The sequence below is a fragment of the Perognathus longimembris genome, chromosome 15, assembly GCF_023159225.1.
Source record: "Perognathus longimembris pacificus isolate PPM17 chromosome 15, ASM2315922v1, whole genome shotgun sequence".
Taxonomy (NCBI): domain Eukaryota; kingdom Metazoa; phylum Chordata; class Mammalia; order Rodentia; family Heteromyidae; genus Perognathus; species Perognathus longimembris.
The window spans coordinates 18501363-18526321 of NC_063175.1; the positions used below are offsets into that span (position 1 = coordinate 18501363).

Consider the following 24959-nt stretch of genomic DNA (forward strand, 5'->3'; position numbering starts at 1 on the left):
CAAACGTTAAAGACTATGGGGGTCTTTTTCTTTCCTTTTTTCTTAACTTGTCATTGTGCATCTATTAAATCTTGATCAGGGTTTCAAGAATGACTACAGTAGGTTTTGAAAACAGACTTATCATTATTGATTTGAGGTTTCCCAGAGATACAGTTCACTGTTAATTGTTGAGCTTTAATACAACTGACCATTTCAAATTGAACAACAATTTATTGTTTTGTAACAATGTCAGTTGTTAAATCTTGGCATTTCCATTAAAACATGAATTGTAGTTAGAACTTGATGCAAATTCAACAGGTGTGTTTGGAGTTAAATTATTTTAACAAATAAATTTATTTAATGAAAATAAAGTAAAATAAAATAAAATGCCTCCTAGATTTTCTATTTTAGAATTTGATTTAAAAAAGTTTGTGTTCTCTGGGGGCAGTGTTTCATACCTGTAATCCTAGCTACTCAAAATGCTAAGATCCGCAACCCTGGTTCAAAGCCAGCCCACACAAAAAAGTCTGTGAGATTCTTATCTCTAATTAACTACCAATCATAGTACTAATACAAAAGAGAGAGAGAGAGAGAGGAAGAAGAGGAGAAGGAGGAGGAGGAGGAGGGGGGGGGGAGGGGAAGGGGGAGGAGGAGGAAGAGGAGGAGGAGGAGGAGGAGGAGGAGGAGGAGGAGGAGGAGGAGGAGGAGGAGGAGGAGGAGGAGGAAGAGGGAGGAAGGAAGGAGGAAGATAGGGAGAAAAGAAGGCAGGAAGGAAGGCAGGAAGGAAGGCAGAAAGGAAGGAAGGAAGGAAGGAAGGAAGGAAGGAAGGCAGGCAGGCAGGCAGGAAGGAAGGAAGGAAGGAAGGAAGGAAGGAAGGAAGGAAGGAAGGAAGGAAGGAAGGAAGGAAGGAAGGAAGGGAAGGAAGGAAGGAAGGAAAAGAAAGACCCCATGTTCATTCCTGACAGTTTACCATTGAATTTTAGTTGCTCTATGCTTTTCTTTTGCCAAAACAAATAGTATGCTTTTGTCTGTTCTTATGTGGCACAATTCCTATATTTTATGTCAGTGAATGTTACAGGACTCCCATAACTCCCATATAACTTGGGCAAGTTCTCTATCCTTTATGGAGACTCAGTTTTTCCATCTATGAAAAGAATAATATGATACCTAGAACTTTTGAGAAAATTAAATAAGATAATCTATACAGTATTCAAACTGGACCAGGATGATGGTAAGTACTTTACAAATTTTAGCTGCTATCGATGTCATCATCATCATCAGTTCCCAACTCCTAAATCTGTAAACACTCCATTAGAGTACAAGAAGAACTTTTTTGGAGGTTTCCCTGCATCTCACAACTGTAAACTGAATAAGGAATATGGTTGACATATATAAATAAGTATCGATTATATTCTGAATAATAAAATATAGATTCATTTTGAATGGTAAAAGAATTCTTAGGAACTTGGATATATTTTTCCTTATGTTATGACCTCTAATGAAAGTTGAATTAATGTTTGTTAATGTTAAAGGTGATCTACAAGCTTATATGGATCTCCATTGTCTTTATCATTAGAGGATTTGTTACGTTGGTTCATTTGCTAACTGATTGCTTTCAATTTTGGGGGGCATCTGATTAAAATAACATATGATTTAATGCTAGCAGAATCCAAAATGATTCTTCCCTACTTTATTTTGGGTGGTGATGATAGTGCTATCCCCAGCTTTGTATACGGAGTATCAGATAAACGTTTTCCATTCTTTCATAGCTCCCCAAAGTAGCATTTGTCATATACGCAATCAGTCTATGGTTGAAAGTAATCAGTCTATTGAAACTAGGTTAAGTAAAAATGAAGCTAAGTTGAATTAAGTTATTAAACTGAAAAAAATCACACTGTCTACATAAAAATTATAAAAGCTTCAAAGTTTATACTTATAAAATTTTCATAGTTGGTTGTCTATTTGAAGACATAACTTCCTCAAATATTTTGCTGTGTCCTTTTTACTGCTTTCTAGGTTTTTGTCAAGCAGGAAAGGATTTGCGTTTGGTATCCCTGTGTATGGAACAAATCGACATCCCAGCAGGATTCCTCCTGGTGGGAGCCAAATCTCCCAATCTTCCTGAACATATCCTAGTTTGTGCTGTAGACAAGCGATTCCTACCAGATGATAATGGGAAAAATGCACTTTTAGGTGAGTATATTATGCCTATAAAATTTCTTCCAAGCAGATGTTTTATTTAAAATTACCACAGGATTAAAAAATCCAGCTGGGCATGATAGTTCATATGTGTCACTAATCCTAACACTGGGGAGGCTGAGACTAGACAATCATGAATTCAAAGCCAATCTGGACTACATGAAACACTTATCTAGAGCAAAATAAAAGTATATGTAAATATACAATATATTATTACTACATATTATCATATTATTTATTAAATTATATATTATGTATAGAATTTTTATGTAATTATATATTATATAATTTGTGCATATCAGAATTAGTTGAGGCTTATATAGTTTCAATTAATTTTTTCCTTTAGTAGCTTTAAAAGTTAGTTTCACTGGTTATTGTCAACATTCCTTAATTAAGAGATACTTTTGACCAAATATTCAGTAAACAGCATACAATGTGTCAAAAAATTATATTCTGGTGCTAAAAGTGTAGCTCATTAGCAGAACACTACTTGCCTAGAAGGTACAGGCCTTGAGTTTAATCTCAGCACACAAAAAAGTTTTTATAAAACAAAGAGAAGCCAGTGCCGGTGGCTCATGCCTATAATCCTAGCTACTCAGGAGGCTGAGATCTGAGGATCACAGTTCACAGCCAGCCCAGATTGGAAAGTCTGTGAGATTCTTATCTCCAATAAACCACCAGAAAACCAGAAGTGGAAGTGGTGCTGTGGCTTAAGTGGTAGAGTGCTAGCCTTGTGCTGAAGAGCTGAAGGACAATGCCCAGACCCAGAGTTCAAGCCCCATGAAGAAGGAGAAGGAGAAGGAAAAAGAAAGAGAAGCATACTCTGTGTAGGCATCAATCTAAAACTTATGTCAATTCTCATTTATTAGTGGATTTTCTACTGTGTAAAGTATTTGTAGTTTTTCATTCTACCCACTATTCCTTTCTATACTTGACAGGTGTTATTCTTATTTTATTTTTAACATTAGTTCACCTGAAACAACTAGAAGGCTATAAATGATCAGAAATGTATAACATTATCTGCAAATTGTTTCATTTTCTGGACTTACAGTCCTAGCATCTCCACAACATAGCTCTTCTATACCAGGATAAATAAATGAATAGATTTATTTAAAAATTTCTTGGGGTCAATACTGAGGTTTAATGTAAAGCCTTGAGTTTGTTAAGCAAGTACTCTACAGCTTGAGCTACATACACTTCCAGTTCTTAGATGTGAACCACTTCCCAGCCCATCAATCAATTTCTTAAGCCAGTGACACTGTACATGCTTTTTGAAGCTTTCTTAAATTGTAATCTGAAGCCCTCTCATGGTCCTGGTTCATAGGAAAAGAAGTAACAATTTCCATGTTTCATAAATATCTCAAAAGATGTTCACATATTCTTTAAGTAAAATTGAGTATATAGTTTTATATATAAGTTTAATGGTAAAGTTTACACATTGTCCTAAATTGTCGACACTAAATTGCCAAAGAAAGGTCAGCTACTCATTTGTTCATTTCATTCATTCAGTACTATTTTTTTCAAAATGTGCTAGATATGAGAAATAATGCTGCACTATGAGTAGGAGGCATAAAAATTATAAGGCACGATCCTTTCTCTTACAGAACTTACAAGTTGGTAGTACAGAACTGTTGTGGCATTTAAAAAAAAACTCACAGGGCTGGGAATGTGTCTTAGTGGTAGAGTGCTTGCCTAGCATGCATGAAGCCCTGGGTTCGATTCCTCAGTGCCACATAAACAGAAAAAGCCAGAAGCGGTGCTATAGCTCAAGTGGCAGAGTGCTAGCCTTGAGCTGAAGAGTTCAGGGACAGTGCCCAGGCCCAGAGTTCAAGCCCCATGACTGACAAGAAAAAAACAAAAACTTACAGTCTAATGAAATAAATCAAGTTTAGTTCTGACTCATAATTCCTTTTTGACCAATGATTCTTGCCCAACTAGGGGAATTCTGTTATAATGCATCATGGAAAAGACAGAGAAAATGCCACCAGAATAATATACTCCATAGACCTTTTTGTGTATGTGTGCCAATCCTGGGGCTTGAATTCAGTGCCTAGTTGCTGCCTATGCACTTTTGTGTTCACTCAAGGCTAGTGCTCTACCACTTGAGCCACAGCTCCACTTCTGAGTTTTTGGTGGTTAGCTGGAGATAAGACTTTCCTGCTCTAAGAAGCTATGGGTACAAACCTGATACAAACTAATGGGTACAAACTAATGCCTGCTTACAGTCCTTTATAATCAGCAATCAAATGTGACATCCATGGACTTTGGAACCAGAACTGAATTTAAGTCACAAATTTAAGTTAGGTGAGGTGGCTGCCATATGTAATCCTAGCACTGGGAAGACTGAGGCAAGAGGATTGTTATCCTGTCTCTCTGTCTACCAGATGAGATATATGTATCTATCTAGATAAGATTTACCAGCTAGAACTTTAGGAACTTGGTAAGTAGATTAGAAACTTCAAGTCTCAGATTTCTCATCTACACAAAGGGGCCAATAATACCTACCTTTCTGTGCTGTAAAAATGAGATGAGCTGTTTAGAACGTACCCACTTAGCATAGTCTGACACATTTTTCTTTCTCTTATAAGTGTAAGTGGACATAATGTCTCACTAGTTACTTCTCCATGGAAAAATATAGTACAACAGTGTTGTCAAAGGTTTTTCTTGAATAAGTGCATGTTGAGATTTTTACATGTCCAGTACTGTATTGTCTAAAATTAATATACAACCATTTTTACTTATGATAGAAGTCTTAGTATATATAACACAGAGAATATTTTTAAAGACTCAAGCATTCTAGAACCCCTGTGGACTCCAGTATCAATTTTTCTAAAACCCTGTTAAAGAATGCTGCTTCCAAAGTCTGTAGGAAAATTGATTTTAAAATTATATTCATCTATTTGTCAATATACATGCTTCAAATCCAACACGCAATTGGAAGACCTGATCACAGAAAAACTAGAAATATAATTCAGGTATAAGAGATGGAAGTTTTTATTACTGATACAGTAAGATATTGGAAAGATAATATTTCTTGTGAGCTAAGTCTAATAATGCGAAACCACACAAGACTATTCACAATTAACTGTGGGAATTCTAACTCTTTCATATGGTTAGCTGTCAGCATTAACATGAAGGTTGTCTTTGCAGATGGTGCAAGCAAATGCTTCTTTCACACTTGCTTTTTATCTTAGAGAATATTCACAAAGGAAAAGATAAGAAAAATTAATCCCAACCTCACTAGTTGTTCATTCTGCTGAAACCAATCATTTTTGAACTACCTAGATCTGCCACATAAGCCTTTTTTTTTTTCTAGCACTGTTCTTAATTATTTCAGGTGAAAAGCTCTTACAGCTTTCTTTCTAAGTTTGGGTGAGGTGCACCTATTTCACAGATCAGGCAATTTTTCATCAATAATCACCTGAGATGTAAGTTCTACAAATGCAGGGGCTTTGTCTTATTGTTCGGTACTGAAACATACTACCTGAAACAGTGCTGAATACATAGTAGAGTATAAGTCTTTATTGGGTGGATAGGTGGATCAATGACTTTAGGAACTTGGTGAATTAGATAGACATTGACAACTTCTTGTGGGCCCAGTGGCTTCAAGGGATTGAGAACTGTACAAATATTTTTCAATATAATCCATCTGAACATATACAATTACGTTAATGTTCCTTATATCACAGTAATGTGTCAGTAATAAATTATTAGCTCTATGTAGTTGACTAGAGGTTATGATTATCTCTTTTGTATGGCTTATTTTCTAATGTTAAACAAAATGACTGATATAAAGATAGGTACTCAATAAGTAAATGCTAAATGAATAGTAATAAATTGGCTGCATATTTATAGACAATTTAAATTGTCAGCATTCTAAAATAAGGACTTTTAATCTCTTTAATCATGTGGCCTTTCTCTTCTCTCCTTACCATTGCTAATTATATACCAAGTTGGTTTAGAAATTTGAAGAGTGTCACATCAGTGAATTTATTTTCAATTATCTATATATACAGTTATTTACATATATATTGTCTTTATACACTATGGAATGCCTCCTTTTTATCTTCAATTGGTATCCTGTTCATCTGTGTGTCTTCAAATATGTTATGTCCTCATCAGAAACAACTAAAGGAACTTATTGTTATTTTCCTGACTATTTGTTTGTATATCAAGGGGTACTGAAATGTTGGTTTTCAATAAAGCAAAACATGGCCCTGTGTGTGTCTGTGTCTGTGTGTGTGCACACGTGCACATGCACCAATACTAGAACTTGAACTTAGGGTCTTAAGTTCTCCATGCTCATGACTGGCACTCTACAGCTTAAGACATGACTCCAGCAAATATTTCTTATCCTCCCAATTTTGTCTGTCTTCTCTGTCTTACACCTCCTGTTCGAACCAGACCACTGAACCTTTTATTTTGTTTGAGTACTCTGGGTAAGGAGTTTCTCATATATTAGATCAAAAGGAAAAACAACCTAGTTTGAGTAAACAGGAAGCAAGAATGCCATGGAGTTCCAGTCAGAAAGTAAAACTAGATCTCGTAGAAGCTGAGTGTTCTGAATCTGCACATCACTGTCTATATCAGCCCTCTTCTCTGAAGATCAGCTTCCTCTTCACAATACTTACAAAATTTTACAAACTCAGAGTCCAGTATGATGTTATTTGTTGTAAAATCCTGGAAGAGAGATTTTGTTTGCTCTAAGTTTGCTCAGGTATTGCTCATGGATTCATCACCTATGGCCATGACAGCTCATTCCTGTGGTGGGCTGGGCAGAGAATTATGGCTAGGACTGGCAGATTCTTAAGAAAGGAATATATGAGGAAAAATAATGAAGCTAGGCACTAGTGGCTCACACCTGTAAATCCTAGCTACTCACAAGGCTATCTGGGGATAGCAGTTCAAAACCACCCTTGGCAGGAAAGTCCACGAGACTATTATCTCCAATTAACCACCAGAAAACTGGAAGTGGAGCTGTGACTCAAAGTGGTAGAAGGCTAGCCATCAGCAGAAAAGCTCAGGGACAGCACCCAGGCCCTGAGTTCAAGCCCCATGACTGACCCCTCCCCCCAAAAAAAGTCTGTAGGACCAAGATTTTCTTATTTTTATATGTACAACAGAAAAAAATTTCTGTCATGATACTATCTACTGTATTTCCTTAGCTATTATTCTGTTGGAGCAGCATTTAAATTATATCCAGTCTTCTACTCTTTTAAAATAACTCTACTGGGATGGGAATGTGGCTTAGCAGTAGAGTGCTTGCCTAGCATGCATGAAGCCCTGGGTTTGACTCCTCAGCACCACATCCACAGAAAAAGCTGGAAGTAGCACGCAATGTGGCTCAAGAGGTACAGTACTAGCCTTGAGCAAAAAGAAACCAGGGACAGTGCTCAGGCCCTGAATCCCAAGCCCCACCACTGGCCCATACATACATACATACATACATACATACATACATACATACATACATACATACATATTCTACTAAATTTCTTACCAGGTTTTCCCTTTAAATTTTTCCTTCAAATTAGTATATTGTTTGGTCAGAGAATGTAAATATTTCAATGCTTTTTATACACACACCAAAAAAAATTGTGTCAACTTAGAAGGCTACCAGTACCATTGGTTTTCCTCATTCCAGGGTTTTCTGGAAATTGTATTGGCTGTGGAGAAAGAGGATTTCGGTATTTCACAGAATTTTCCAACCACATTAACTTGAAGCTCACCACCCAGCCAAAGAAGCAGAAGCACTTAAAGTACTACCTAGTCAGAACCTCCCAGGGTGTGCTGTCAAAGGGACCTCTTATCTGCTGGAAAGGTAATCAAATTCCTGGAGGGGAAGAGGAGGGAATGGAGATTGAGTGATGGCTACAAGAGACTCTTACAGGGTTCAGAGTACAGATGTGACGTAGATAAAAAGCTCAAGTTCAGAGGCTCTCCAAAAATGTGAAACCCTTTGGTAGGTTGTTTGACTTGATCGTTTTATTTTTAAAGGAGATATTTATGTTTAGGGAAGTACATGTCTGCTTTTGAGTTTGGGGAAGTGGTGCAGTTCTAGGGCAGAAAATAAACAACACTTTCTAGGTCTCTTTTCATTTAGAGAGGGCTTCAAAGAGTCAGGTACTCATTGTTTCCCTAATTCTCTGGTAATTTTCAAGGATCTATATTTTTCTATTTTAATTTATCCAAAGCTAACTAGAAAAAACAATGTAGTCTTATAATGCCAAAGAAAATCCACTATTAAGTTGACAAAGTTTTGGTCCTTTTAAATTAGAAAAAACCTAACTTATTCATACAAACAAATCCAATTGAAATTTCACATCTTCATAGGAACTGCTGCAACATCTGTACATTGTTGCATTCAATGTAATGCATTTACTCAGCACTTTCTGAGATGCTGAGATTTTAAAATAATTTTATAATGTTTCTGTTTGTGTCTAAGTATGACTGTTATCTGACCACAAAAAAAAATAGCAGAGTAAAATCCAAATTGCAACATATTTGTCTCTTGAGTCCTTCAATGTAATTACTCTTGCTTGCATTTAAAGTAACATTTATGTAATTCCTTAGGAAATGTATCTGTGTTCCAAGCAAGGTGTCATCAAAACTTGGATCTTGCAACTACTGACTCATAAACTTGGTGAATTATATATGACTTTCTTAATAAAGTCTGAGGGTTTTTCCTCTAGGAAAATAATTTTGAATATCATAAACCCTAATTCAAGAGTAGAAACAAGGCCACTATCACCTCTCTACCTTTTAACTTCTTGGAGTTTTTATTCTGGTTACATAAAATATATTTAACTTCTTGAAATTCAAACAGAATTATCTTTCCAGTAAAAAAAAAATTGCTTAAGAAATCCCATGTATATAGAAGTTGCTATTTTGGAACTGGAATATATATATATATATATATATTCACATGATATCAATGTGTATATATATATATATATGTGTGTGTGTGTGTGTGTGTGTGTGTGTGTGTGTGCATATAATACATATAACCTGGAGTTTTTAGACCAAAATACAGCAGCTTTTTATTGAAGCACTTGAGAAGACTGCCTTTACCTCTTGCAAATTTGAAAACTTCATAGAACGCTCTAATATTAACTTGGTCATTTGCAATCATTTGTATACTTCCATTTCACATGCTACTTTTTGAGAATAATATAATTTAATTGGAACAAATGGTCCAATAGGCTGTTAGAGTACTCATTATTGACCTAAATCAGTACAAAGAGTTGTTAAATATTATATCAGTGTCCTACCAACAACAGATACTTAATATGAAATTTTCAAGTGCATGATTAGTAATCAGTTTAAATATTGCCTGTTATTTCTTTTAAGAAGAAAGGAAAACATTAAGAATTTATAACTTTTAAAAATCTTCTTTACAATTACATTTTTAAAAAATAAATAAATAAAATCTTCTTTACATTTTTATTACTTCTGTATGTGAACATAAATTAAGACTGAGTAGAAAAAATTGAAGGCAGATTAGACAGACTCAAGGTTACTGTTCTACACTTAAATTCTAGGCAGGAGGTTAGCTAATATTTGAAAAGCTTATCAAGTTTGTATAAATTATTGATATTTCAGCCTCTATCGTACCCATAAAACTAACACAGCTACATTGGTTATGAGTATTTTCCCCCTGAGGACTAATCTGTGGGAAACAAAGGTCTGATTGTTTTTTGCCTTCCAAGCGTGACATCTGGTCCTAGGAACAACAGTCCTCACTAGCTGAACATTCTATACTATTTGGAGTCAGCGTTAGGGGGAAGGTGATATCTCATAAAGGAAGTCACTGCTACCTAAAGAGTAGCTACTTGTTTAAGAGATTTTATGGATCATGTCTCCATTACTTGTTTAAACAGAATATTGGCCTGTTCGTGTAATGTGGTTTTTATTTCTTTCCAGAATGTAGAAGCCGACAATCCTCTGCTACTTGTCATTCTATTAAACCAAACTCTTCTGTGTCATCAACTATGACCCCAGAAAATGGAACAGCTAACGGATACAAAACAGGATTCACTCAAACAGGTATGAGGCATTTTCTTATGTCATTTATGGGTTGGTTTGAATAGAGATATTCTACAATTAAGATATTACTTACGTTGCTATTAAAACTAGAATTTAGCAGTGAGATGACCAGGACTCAAGTCCAAACAAATATTATTTGAGTTTCTTATTAGAATTAGAACTCAGTCTTTAGATGAACAGGACTCAAGTCCTGTTGGTTTCACTAGTGGTAGACAGGGGACAGAAACAGGAACTGACCATTGGTAGGAAACTAACCTCAACCATAGGATATGATACTATAGGGGTCTGACCATAGGCAATAAGTGGAAATTCAGACATCACAGCTATCAAGTGGAACATACTGGACTCCCAGGATAAGACTCAAGCTGAGCCCACAGAGTATTAAAGGGAGTAGTAAACTACCTAGAGTCAAAGGAAGGTCCTAAGCCCAGCGTGTTATTACAGCCTAAACCCATAATACAATGCCTATAATAATGCTCATAGTAAGACCCTGTCTTAAAAAAAAAAAAAAAGTGGAGGGGAGGGATAAAAAGCAAGGCACTCAGGTAGGATTCTGAAACTCAACGTATAAATCCAGAATCTAGTTTCTAATAGTACAATAAAAGGGCTTGGTTACATATAACCAGATAAAATTTTAGTGCCTGAAACCAGTTTACCTATCAGAGCCTGACTGCAGAATGGCTGATCTGATACCAAGCAGATTAGCTACTAGTTCAAGGCTTCTAAAAAAAATTCTTCCAGTGGGGAGCCCTGATCTATACCCTGAGGTCAGGAAAAGACTCCAGGTGGGACTGGCTGGCTCCAGGTGTCTGGCAACTGGGGAATTGTAATTGGAAAGAGGAGCACAGCAGATAGCTATTGAGAAAATTATTCAGAATCTGAACAACTGTACTTTAGGCAAGGAAAGTGTTTTAAAAGAATTTATATATTATATTTTCAGCTTGCTTGTTTTGTTTTGTCTCATTTTTATACCATTTTACCCATGTGAGATGCAAACTTTATAAATGCTTTATAACTTTATACATGCTTTCCCAGTATCCACTCAACCACTACTCAAAAAGAAGCATACAGCTTTCAATTTTGTGTGGGTTTCTGATGAGCTAGTAAATTGATTGATGGTTTTTTTTTTAAGATGAATAAGTTGGCAATAATGCAAGAATAAACAGGATAATTTTATTTGTAGCACTTCTCACTATTTGCCTGCATTCACTAAACCATATTCTGAATAAAAAATGTTTGTTAAGCTGTTTCAGAAGATGTAGATAGAGCCTGTAAGAGGAGAGATCATTTCTCATTAGAAGAAATGAAAGAACATCATGTCACTAGGTATTCAAAAGCAAAACATATGGCATTTGGCTCTTGGCATTCTAAGATTAGTCTTTATTACATTGATGACATAACTACTTGTCTCTCAGAATATTATTTTATTATTTTGATGGATTCCCCTATCTTTCACTAAGTCATGGATCTATAACTTAAACTGCAGTATAAAAAATTAATGTTTGGTTCATTTGAACAAATTGTACCAAGTATTCATTATGTTCTAAGAATTCTATCAGATGCTATAAGGCAGGGCTCCTGTACTGGATTGACAACTTCAATGATTTAAAAACCACTTTTAAATAGAGGAGATTAAATAGCAACCAAATATGTTAGCTTTCCTAAGAGAGAAAGATGGTTGTATTAAATAACAAGTTGTACTTGGAAATAATGAAAAGTTATTAAATGTCAATATCTAGTAACATAATTTTAGTCATACCAGGAAATATATACTGAAAATATTTTTTTTCTGAAAGAGGAAGTTGGGCTTTTAGAAACATTCAGGCCTCCTCAGCCATGAAGAGACAGAGGCAAGAGAAGGAGAGAAGGTCACTGACTGACTCACAGTGAACAAAAGTGGCCAAGGATTAGTCTAACATTCTTGCATGTTTCTTGTGGAAGCATAAGAAGTAACTGACCATGAAATTAGTTATTAACAATTTTAGGTGCAATCTAGAGAATTTACTAAGTAAGGTTTTGTATCTAAAACTTTCACCTTAATAAATTTATGTTTATAGGTACATGGACAATAACTTTTTCTATGAACAATAACTATTTCTAACACGTGTTAAATGTAAACTAGCTTTAAGAATTTCTTGTGGTAGCTCGGAAAGACAAATACACCATGCTTTTGGTAATATGCAGAATGCAGAGTTGGAAAAAAACAACAATGTGACATGATTGTAAGGAGGAATTTTTTTTAAAGGAGGAGAGATAGAATGGGTAGGGCAAGGGGTGAATACTACAAATTATATATATATATATAATCTATACATATATACATATATATTTTATACATACACAATAGCAAAAAAGGAGCTCATAAAGGGAAGGAAGGTTGGAAAGAGTAATATAACTGTGAATTTGATCAAAGTATATCATACAAATGTTGTAAATATCAGAATGAAACGCTTTGTACAATTAATTATGCTAATAAATTTTAAAATATAGACAAAATATTCAAGAAATACTTTTTCTTCCTGTACATTCTCAAGTGAGAAATTGCTCCTCCCTTGCTATGGTCACTATCCTCAAATTGTCTGGAAATACAATGTAGCTAGGTCTTTAGTTTCAAGTGTTCAGAGCAGTTTTGACAGACAATAAAATGCAAATGTCTTCTTTAAAAAAAAATAAAAAGAATTTCTTGTGGTGCCACTATGGCAATATTATGCAACATTTAGGGTATGTAGCATCTAACTGTAAGATTCACCTTTCTATAGGAGATTATCTTCTCCTTACTCTTAATCTGCAGTCAGTGACTGCCTGTAATCAATGGACAGCCTGAAAGTTAAGTACACACATTTCACAGAATTTGAAGAAGTGATTAACTTTCCACTGGCAGTTTTTATCTTGAGTTCCATTTGCCAAGCTCTAGAATGTGCTATGCTTATTGGCATGCCACTTATTCCTTTCTTAATTGCTTCCAACATTTTTTGATTGTTCAATATTTTTTGATAATTCAAATTTTGGTCACCAATCTCAGTAACTTATTTTATCATTTGCTTATTAGAACTCTTTATGTCTTTACCTATTTGTATTATCTGTATGTACATATATATTACACACATCTAGACACACAGTTTAATAAGGGTAAGGATTCAAGAGTAAATAGAAAAATGCCAAGCATTTTGGCAAACACATGTAATCCCAGTTTTTCAGGTAGCTGAGACAGGAGTGAGAGTTTGGAGCCAGCCCCTGTCCTGTAGAGTGAGATACTGTAGCAAAAATAAATAAATAAATAAAAAAAATATTTTTGTCCAACCAAAGTCTTAAAACTTCCTGTTTCCTTCTAAGGGCTTTAGTATTGTAGCTCTTATAGTTTAGTTCAGAAGCCATTTTGAGTTCATTTTTGTGCGTAGCATGCAATAAGACTCTAAGCCCATCTTTTATGCATGTGTAAATCCAATTGTTCCAGACTATTTATTGAACAGAGTATCTGTTTACCAGTAAATGTCACTTGTCTGTTTACCAGTAAATGTCACTTGTCAAAAATCAACTGACTACAAATATAAGGAAATATAATCATACAAAAATTGATCAAATGGGTCTTGTCAAAATTTAAAACATGTATTTCAGAATATATTGCTAAGTAAGGGAAAAAAATACACTAGAGGAATGGCTCAAGTGGTAAAGTGACTGATAGCAAGCATGATGCCATAGATTCAGTTCCAGTGCCACCTAGAATAATAATTAAGCAATTAATTTTTTAAAGAAAAAGAAAAAACAAACTACATTGGAAAAATAATTGCAAAATACATCTTTAGGCATATAAGTTACATATCTAAAATGCATTAATATCTATAATTTATTTTAAAAGAACACTTATAACCTGATAAGAAAATAACTAGCAACCCAATCAAAACATTGGCAAAAGATTTTTGAATAGACATTTCTTCCAAGAATATATACAAATGGCAAATAAACACATGAAATCCCAACATCACTAGTCATCAGGAAAATGCAAATCAAAATTATAATGAAATACTACTTCACACCCAATAGAATAACTTGAGTACAAAAGTCAGGCAATAGCTAGTGTCTTAGAACCTTCACACATTGCTATCAGGAATGTTCTGGTACATCTGCTTTTGAATCCAGCTTGGCAGTTTCTCAAAAAGTTAAATACAATACTATTATAAAGCCCACCAATTCCATTCTTGGGCATTTATCTAATAGAAATAAAAAAACAATATCCTCACAAAAGTGTGCCTGTAAATATTTTAGCAACTTTACTCATTACATTCAAAACTAGAAATAAATGTTGATCAACTTGTTAATGGATAGCCAAATATTGTATGTTGATGCAATGGAATATCACTCAGCAACAACAAAATATAAACACATTCTACATTACTAGTGAATTCTTAAAATAGTATGCTGTGTGAAAGAAACCAGACAAAAGCGTTCAGATAGTATATGATTGTATTTATATGAACCATGCAGTTAAAGCAAATTTATAAAGAAAGGAAGTACATTAGTTCTTATCTGGGCAGCAGGTAGAAATTAAGATAAACAGAAAATGGACTTGAAGTCCTTACTCGAGGTATGAAAATATTCTAAAACTGATTTATGGTTGCATTAGCTGGTGAAATGAGTATTTTTATGTATATACAAAGAAAGCCATAAAAAAATTAATTAAAGAGCTATTGTGAGAAAATGCATGACCCTTTGTGGTAGGGTGTTACTCTTTCAGTTCAGTATCATGTATGGGTGAGCACTGTCTCAGACCAGGACTGTCATCCAAGTCCTTCCATCCAACCCTACACTTGATGTACATTGGCTCAGGCCTGGAAAACACCATTACATTGGTTGATTCTTTGGTTTCTTATTAGCAAAACTGAAATTAACAATACTTGCTTTGTTTTTTATTAAGAAAAAACTAATAGACTTACCACCATATTTTGACTTGTATAGTATTGCTAACCATTATGATTGTTAATCATCTATATTCTCTTATATGCTAGCAACTGTATGTTCATTTTATTTATCTCCGTATCCCCAATTTCCTGGCAAATGCCTAATAATAGATATTTCTTGAATTCCATTTTTATTTAAACTTAAGTCAGCACTGGGGTATTATTAGTTTACTGTGTGTACTATTTTTCTAACAAAGATAGTATGTTTGTCTACCAATAGGGAAGCACATATTTTTGTTTCCTGGCTTGTAGAGGAGGGCAGGGAAGAGCTACATGAACTCCAATTCTATAACTGATAGAATAACTTCAAATAAGAAAATTCTATCAGGAAGGAAGGGCTATTATGTGGCTTTGGGAGAGGACTCAGTACTTTTGCCTATGTGGAACACTTCTCCATAGGAAAAGTTTGAAATTAGGTTTTATGACAATATAGGTATAAAGATGAATCTGCTAGCTGAGTGTGCTGATTCACATCTTTAAACTCAGCTATTCAGGAGACAGGCAGGAGGATGGCAAATAGGAGACCAGACTGAGCAAAATTACCAAGACCCTATCTCAAAAAGAAAGTACCCACATCAAAGAGCTAGGGGTATGTGGCTAAAGTGGTAGAGCACTTGCCTAACATTCAAGAGCCACAGAGTTCAATCCCTAGTACTGGGGCAGGGGGAGGGGAGGGATAAGTCTGTTAAAATTAAATATCAAAACCAGGCACCAGTGGTGCATGCCTATAATCCTAGCTACTCAGGAGGCTGTGATCTGACGATTACAGTTCAAAGCCAGCCCAGGCATGGAAAGTCCATGAGACTCTTTATCTCCCATTAACCACCAGGATACCAGAAGTAGCACTGTGGCTCAAAGTGGTAGGATACTAGCCTTGAACAAAAAGAGTCCTGAGCTCAAGCCCCACAATCAACAAAATTTAATAATTAATTAATAATAAATTAAATATCAAAATGCTTTCTTGGTGGAGAAGAACCTCAGGGATAAACTGCTTGCCTAGCATATATATTACCCTAGGCTGATCCTCAGCACTGAAAACAAAGCAAAGTAAAGCAAAACAAAACACATTCTTCATTTTTTTCCTTCTGATTTTATAGTAAATTAGAACATTTTCACGATCTCTAAAAGTGTCATAGAGCTGGGTACTGATGGCTCACACCTGTAATCCTGGCTACTCAGGAGGCTGAGATCTCAGGATCATTTTTCAAAGCCAGCCTCTAACCACCAAAAAGTCAAAAGTAGAGCTGTGACTAACATTGTAGAGTGCTGGCATTGAGTGAAAAAGCAAAGAGACAGCTCTAGCCTTGAATTCAAGCCCCAGTACTGCTGCATGCATGTGCATATGTGCCCTTGCACCTGCATGTGTGCATGCACACGCACACACACACACACGTGTCACAGTTCCTATGCATTGTACTATGTCTTCAACACCTAATGAAGCTGACCCTGTTATCAGAGTCATAGATATTGTCCATGTGGTAGGATTTTCTTCTCATAGGTTCAAAGTAATATATCTTCCTCACTATTATTACAGCTTGTGTTATTAGAGAAGAAACAATAACAACAAATCAGAGAGCTTCCCCACCATATGTCAAGCCTAGAAAGCTTTGTTAATAAAGATCAGGTAAAGTTGGCACAAAAATAGACACAGCATCAGAACACAATAACAAGTCCAAAACCAGATTCATGTAACTTTGTATAGTTCAGACTAAATGGGTTTACTTGGAGATCATTTGAACCTTTCAATAAATGGTATTCAGAAATAGGATACTCTGTGTGGAAAGGAAGTGAGAAAGAGAGAGAAGGAGGAAGAATAGGAGGGAAGGAGGAAGAGAAAGGAAGAAAGGAAGTAAGGAGGGAGGACAGGAGGCAGGTTGAAGGGAAGGAAGGGAAAGAGAAAGAGAACTGTAAGGTCTAAATATGAGAGGCAAAATTATCAAGCTTTTGGAAGATACTGTGGACTACTATTCATAACTTCAGGATCAGGAAGGATATGGTCAGGATCAGAACAAAAATGTTGATTATAAAAGAAAAGAAAAAGAAATAAAATTAACAGAAGATCAGTATCAAGAACTATGAAGAATGCCTGTGAACTAATCAGAAAAATAGACATCAATAGAAAAAATGAACAAAGACATCAGCAGGCACAAAATAGAAAACCCAAATAGCCACAAAATACATGAAAAAATGATTCATTACCTTGGTAATTGTATTATTACATTGAAAGTACGAGATACTATTGTAAACATGCCAAATGTGCACATGCAATAAAAACAAACAAATGCTCATATTCAGTGCAAAAGATGAGGTTTTTGGGTGAACCAAAAAAAGCTATTCATCGCCAGTGACTACTAGCTCACACCTATACTTCTTCCTACTCAAGAGGCTGAGATCTGAGAATTGTAATTTGAAGCCAGCCAGGGTATAAAAGTCTGAGAGACTCTTATCTCCAATTAAACAGTAAAAAGCTAAAAATGGAGATGACTCAAGTGGTAGTCAGCCTTGAATGAAAAATGCAAGCAAGAATGTGAAGCCCTGGGTTCAAGTGTCAGTAAACACACAATAGCAATTCATAAAAAGATTCTATACATATACACAAAAGTAATTCATACATGATTCTATCCAATATTGTTTCATTTCTATTACATTCAAAAAAGGCAAACTTAAACTATTTTAAGGATGCATAAACAGAACAGTGATCAATTCTGGGCAGAGGGTGGAGATGGAATAGGGAAGAGGAGAAAGAAAGCTACTGGTTGATAACACTGTTTCAGTTTTGCATTTCCCCTTGACTTGGATGGTGATGTGCTACTCAGCTTTGCATTGCCAAAATAACCAACTTATAAAGGGGAAAGGTATATTTTGGTTTGCAGTTTAAGTACATGATCACTTGGCTTTGGCTTTGGGGCCCACAAATGGCTAGACAGAACATCTTGGTGGGGAGTGCATGCTGGAACATAGCTGCTCACCTGGTGGCAGCCAGGAAGCAGCTGTGCCATGATGGTGTTCTGTCCCCTGCTATAGTAAGGTTCCAGTGTTGCCCCCAGATGGTTTTGTACTCTAAGAGGGGAGGAAGCAGGAATAACTCTTAAGTAGAACTCAGAAGGTCAGATTTCCTTCCTCTTGCCCTCTTTGCCTTTGCCTTCCAAGTTTAGAGCTCTCAGAACTAGAGGTATGACTCAGGTGGTAGAGCATCAGCCTGAGCAAAACAGCTAAGCTAAGCAGGAGTACGAAGTCCTGAGTTCAAGCCTCACCACCAGTATAAAAATAGAGAGAGAGAGAGAGAGAGAGAGAGAGAGAGAGATAAAAATAAAACCAAGTTTAGAGCTCTGTGTCGTTTTTGTTTCCTAAGTGCTCCATGATACGCATCCAATCCAGCCCTATCCTGTTCACACCTCCTTACTTAGCTCTTTCCATCCACCCTGTCATACACCTCCTCTGTCCCTATAGTCATCCATTTAGAAAGCTTTGTTTTGTTGTGTTTCTTGGATAACTTGTGGGCACTGGGGACTAACACAGGGATAGTGCTTGTAAGGCAAGTACTCTACCACTTGAGTCATACCTCCAGCATTTTTTTGCATTTTGCGTTATTTTCTAAGTAAGTTCTCACTTTGTGTCCAGGCCAGCATGGATGGGCATTTATGCTTCCTCAGATGCTGGAGATGCCAGGCATGTGCCACTGTGCCAAGCCATTGGCTGAGATGTTATCTCTCAAAGTTCTATGCCTGGACTGGCCTTGAACTATGGTCTCCTGATAACTCTGCCTACTGAGTAACTAGGAATGCAGACTTCAGCCAATGGGCCTGACATGCTTCCCTCCCCCCTCTCCACGCCCCAAGAGTCCTTCAGAGTTGTCCTAAATTTTCTTCCTTTTCCTGGAACAGCCTTGAAGTGAAGATGCGGTAATCAGAAGATCTTCTACTAGGTCTTTCCAAACTTGGTTCCTTACTAATATTTAATTCATGCTTTATCAAAGCAATTTCCTTCTCCAAAATGTGGTCACATTGGGCAGATTTGCCCACACATAATCAGATATTGAGAACTGGAGCCTCTTTTTATATATTATAAATTTCTTGAAAGTTAGGATTTGTATCTTGGTTTTAATTCTTGATTGTGTCCCTAGAGTCTAGTCACAGCCTGGCATGAAAACATTTAATAAACACCCCCCTCAAAAAAAAGGAAGGTCAAGATTTTCACTGAAATTCCCTTTATAGTAACTAAAAAGGAGATGCAATCTTAGAAACAGCATACACACACAATGAAGATGTGAATAAGATAAATATGAACATTATTTAGCCACATGAATAATAGTTCATTAAATAAGAAAAGTAGTGTTAGAACTTACTTATTCTGTCTGGAGATAATATGGATAAAAACCCAGAAAAGTATGCACAAAAAAAGAAAAACCAAAGGTTTGTGGGAGAGGTGAGATTTCAGCATTTTGATTCTGTTTTTTAATTTTATTTTGTTTATTTTTGGCATAACTAGGTTTAAACTCAAGGCTTTGCTAGGCAGGCACTTTACCACTTGAGCCACAGCACCAATTAGATTTTTATTATTTTTCAAATAGGGTCTCATTCTAGCCTAGATCACAATCTTTTAATTTATACTTCCTTCATTAGTAGGGATACAGAGGTATACTACTGTGCCCAGATACTTTATTGGTTGAGGTGGAATCTCTGAAATTTTCCCCAGGCTGGCCTCTAACTGTAATCCTCCCAATCTCAGCCTCCTGAATAGATAAAATCACAGGTGTAGGCCACAACATTAAGCTTATTTGACATTTTTCATAGGTTAAACATTCAAAATTTATCAGTTAAACTAAATGTATATGCTAACAGAAAAATGTCTGAATTTATTGACTTCCCTTCAGCATTCCTTAAATGTGTGGGAATAAAGCCAGGACTTAAGGGGGACAATTGCAATCTACACTTAGAAAATAACAAAACCAAAATACACATACTCTGCTCAAAAGTAAACAAATTTATTATGCAATTACTTAGTAATAAGATATGGAGATACTAAGATTGATCTCATCCTCAACTTCTGTAAAAATGCTCAGATTTCAAGAGAAGAGTGAAGGGCAGACAAGCAAGAAATCAAATGAGGGGGCACTGAAGTTCAAATTCTGTAGCAGATTAGCTCAGCATTTTCCTCTGCCAAAATGGAGCAAGGGGACTGAACTTCCCCTCCTACCTGAGACAGTAGAAATGCTAGATAAAAACATGTGAAAAACAATTTTTAAGACACTATATATCTGAAATCTCTGAAACCATGTCAATCTTATAATAAAATAGAAGGAATTAGTACCTATATGTAAAGAAAGACTCTAGGCTGATAAAAAGTATCATCTGAACCTGGGCTTGGGGGTACATACCTGTAATCTCAACTACTCTAGAATAGAGACAAGAGAACTGTGAGTTTGAGGTGAACCTGAGAAAAGTTAGCAAAGACCTATCTCAAAAATAAAATAAAAGCACAAGTTGTGGGGTATACCTTAAGAAGTAGAGCACTTGCCTAGTAAGCATAAGGCCCTGAGTTGAATCCCAGTATGGGGGGAAAAATCATTTGCAGGAGTCCACAGGAACAGCATTCACACAGCCAAGAACAGTGATTATTTCAGACAGCCAGACATAAAAAGACTAAGCCATTGGACACTGGATAAACTACTTAGGAAGGTCTAGTCCTTATAATGAAGAACACAGTTCTAAACTGAATATTGCTCTAATCCTGCCTAAAAATATTACAAAAACAAACATTCTAAAAACAGAAGAGAGGGCTGGGGATATAGCCTAGTGGCAAGAGTGCCTGCCTCGGATACACGAGGCCCTAGGTTCGATTCCCCAGCACCACATATACAGAAAACGGCCAGAAGTGGTGCTGTGGCTCAAGTGGCAGAGTGCTAACCTTGAGCGGGAAGAAGCCAGGGACAGTGCTCAGACCCTGAGTCCAAGGCCCAGGACTGGCCAAAAAAAAAAAAAAAAAAAAAAAACAGAAGAGAAATATTCCCAAAAGCTGGTAGCCTCCTTCTCTCCTTCTCCATTTTCATCTCCTTTCCTGTGCCCAAGATGTATGCATTATGTATATATCCCTAATATAGTTCAGTTTTGCCCTTCTTTAATGTAATAGAAACAAAATATTAGAAACCACTGCCTCTTTTTTTGCCCCTAAGTATCAAATTATTTCCAAATAATTTAACTGGATTCCAAAAGAAAGCTCAATAATATTTGTAAGGATATCTAGCACCCAATAAAGTCAAATTACCAATGCCTTATATCCAATCAATATGACCAGGCATCCTAACAGGCAGGAAGATAAAGCTGATATCTAGAAGACTAATTGATCAGTCCATACCAACTCAGAACTGACATAGACGCTTGAATCAGCAGAGGACATCAATACAGGCTTTTTTCCTTTATTTGTTTTGTTTCTTTTAGGCTTTGAAGGTTTGGTTTGTTTTGTTTGTGGTATAAGCGTTTGAACTTAGGGCCCTGCATTTGCTAGACTCTAACCACTTGATCCACGCATCCATCCTAAAACAGATTCTATTGCTCATTATATATATTTTTAATTAAGTAGATTTGGAAGATTATTTTAAAATCTCAAGTAAAACTTTTAGAAATGAACACTATAATGCTTAAGATTTAAAAAAATACAAACATGCTGGATAAGATTGAGTCAGGGGCTGGGAATGTAGCTTAATGTAGAATGCTTGCCTAGCAGGCATGAAGCCCTTGATTTGATTCCTGAGCATCACATAAACAGAAAAAGCCTGAAATGGCGCTGTGGCTCAAATGGTAGAGTGCTAGTCTTAAGCACAGAGAGACTGAGGGACAGTGCCCAGGCCCTGAGTTCAAGCCCTAGATTAACAACAGTCATTACAAAAGAAAAGATTAGTTTTAAAACTATCAACAATAGGACCCAGAGAGAAAAAAAATTCTTTAATGAAAAGAATATCAGCCAGGCACTGATGGCTCATGATTGTATTCCTAGCTGCTCAGGAGGCTGAGATCTGAGGATTGCAGGATTACAGTTCAGAGCCAGCCCTGGCAGGAAAGTCTGTGAGACTCTTATCTCCCATTAACCACCAGAAAACCAGAAGTGGAGCTGTAGCTCTAAGTGGTAGAGTGCTAACCTTAGGAGACAACATCCAGGCCCTGAGGTCAAGCTCCACAATCAACAACAATGATAATAATAATAACAATAATATCAGTGAGCTGGCAGATAGATACAAGCAACCTAATATACTAGTATTTAAGTGCCTGAAGGGATGAGGATTGGGAAAACAAAAAAAGATTGAAGTGCTTTTATTTTTGTTTTTTGCCAGTCCTGGGGCTTGAACTCAGGGCCTGAGCACTGTCCCTGGCTTCTTTTTGCTCAAGGCTAGCACTCTACCACTTGAGCCACAGTGCTACTTCTGGCTTTTTCTGTATATATGTGGTGCTGAGGAATTGAATCCAGGGCTTCATGTATATGAGGTGAGCACTTTGCCACTAGGCCATATCCCCAGGCCATATTTGAAGTTTTAATGACCCAAAACTTCCTAAACTTGATTAAAATTGCAAAGCCACAGATGGAAGAATTTCATTGTGTCCCAAGCTCAAGAAACATGATTTTAGGAAAAACACATGATCATAAAATTGTTCAGAATCGACAATAAACCAAAACTCTTGAGAAGAGTCATGGTATATACCGAAGAACAAAAATGAGTGTGACATCTTATTTCTCATGGGAAACGATAAATAGGAAGGCAATGGAGCATCATCTTTAACATGTTGAAAATAAAGAATAGACAGCATACAACTCTTCACTCAGTAAAAATGTCTTCCAAAAATGAAATAAGGGGGCTGGGAATATGGCCTAGTGACAAGAGTGCTTGCCTCGTATACATGAAGCTCTAGGTTCGACTCCTCAGAACCACATGTATACAAAAGGCCAGAAGTGGCACAGTGGCTCAAATTGAAAGAATGCTCGCCTTGAGCAAAAAGAAGCCAGGGACAGTGCCCAGGCCCTGAGTTCAAGCCCCAGGACTAGAAAAAAAAATAATAATAAATAAATAAATAAATAAATAAATAAATAAGAAATAAGACAAAGCAGTGTGGAAGCAGATATGGGGTGGCAAACTAGCAATGGGATACTTAGCTACCATATTTGACCTAATCAGCTACAGAGGTTGAAAGAGTATCTTATCCAGCTCCTAGAGAGGTCTGTTGTTGGACAGTGGTCATCAAAAGGTCACAGCAGGAAGTGAAGGCAGAACATTTCAGTTCTTCATACTCATGATCTAGCCAGTATGCTAAGGCTGGAGTAGAAAAGAGTATCCTTACTAATAAGAAAAAAACTACTTTAATTCACAAACCACATGATTATCTATGTAAAAACTCAATGAAATCTACAAAGACAAAAACCTATAACTATATCTAAATAACATTGTAGATCTAACAGCAATATACAAATATTAATTGTATTTCTGTATGTCAACAATGAGCTATCCTAATTTTTTCAAATAAAAATAGCACTTAAAATAGTCAAAATATGAAAAATTAGGGATAAATGTGATAAAAGATATGAAGGAATTATACTCTGAAAAGTAGAAGATATTGTTGAAAGTCATTAGAAGGCCTGATTAATTAGTTATCTAATTTATAACTTGTAGATAACTCGTAGAGAGAATTTGTCTTTGGAGAGGTACAGATGCTAAATTATCAGCCTCTTACTATCTAAGCACCAGATTATGTATCTTTCAAATTTTTCTAAACAAGACCAGAAATCACATGGTGGACATTTACAACTACTGAAAAATACTCAAAATCACTCATGGTAAAAGCTAAATATGCAAATGCCACCAAGCACAATAAATTTAATAACAGAAACATTGCAAGGTGGTAGAGATTAGGAAATAACACAATAGGACTTACATTTTGGAAAATTCACTTGGGCCTTACCTAATGGTTCATTGTGAATTCTGACTTTTCTATAATTTGTAGTTGAAATAAAATAAGACAAGTAATTTAAGTGAAAATAGTTTTCAAAGTTGAAACCATGGCATCTGATCATATTGTCTAGAGACAAATAAATACAAGTGTGAGAGAATAGACAGAAAAACAGTACAGTACAGAACAGTACAAAAAGAAAAGAACATGCAAGTATAGTTCTCATCTTGTTTGACATTTAACTATAGATATTAGCAAAGTTCCTTTTTTTTTTTTTTTTTTTTTGCCAGTCCTGGGGCTTGAACTCAGGGCCTAAGCACTGTCCCTGGCTTCCTTTTGCTCAAGGCTAGCACTTTACCACTTGAGCCACAGCACCACTTCTGGCTTTTTCTGTTTATGTGTGTTAAGGAATTGAACCCAGGGCTTGATGAATCCTAGGCAAGCACTCTACCGCTAAGCCACATTCCCAGCCCCAACAAAGTTCTTGATACATATAGTAAGTGTTCAAAAATACTCACCACTGAATAAGAAAAGGGAATGGTAGAGTTCAGTATGACGGCTTGAGACATGTCTCTTGGAGTTAGGAATTAGGTTGTTGATAACTGTATAAAGAGCTGTTCTACTGGAAATGAAATACCTTTCAAAATCATTGTGTTTAATAATGAAGTAAATGTTCACTTTATAGATTTACTTCTGTTATCAGTAATGAATCTATTTTTTATCATTTAAGAAAATAATTTATCCCACTAGTAGAAGATATTTTATTTTAAAAAATCTATGTATGTATATATATACGCATATAATATATGTATTATGTATGTATGTATAGTAGGTTTCTCTTCCATCC

General features: G+C 35.9%; 1 protein-coding gene across 7 annotated transcripts in view; it reads left to right on the forward strand.

The window, feature by feature from the left end:
• The window catches only part of Greb1l (GREB1 like retinoic acid receptor coactivator), a 245621-nt gene that overhangs the window by 154704 nt on the left and 65958 nt on the right, over nt 1-24959 (forward strand). For all 7 annotated transcript variants that reach the window (XM_048363113.1, XM_048363116.1, XM_048363115.1 and 4 more), the window contains 3 exons: nt 1996-2172; nt 7823-7999; nt 10102-10224. In XM_048363113.1, the coding sequence (XP_048219070.1) occupies nt 1996-2172; nt 7823-7999; nt 10102-10224 (477 nt within the window). The remainder of the gene's footprint in view (nt 1-1995; nt 2173-7822; nt 8000-10101; nt 10225-24959) is intronic.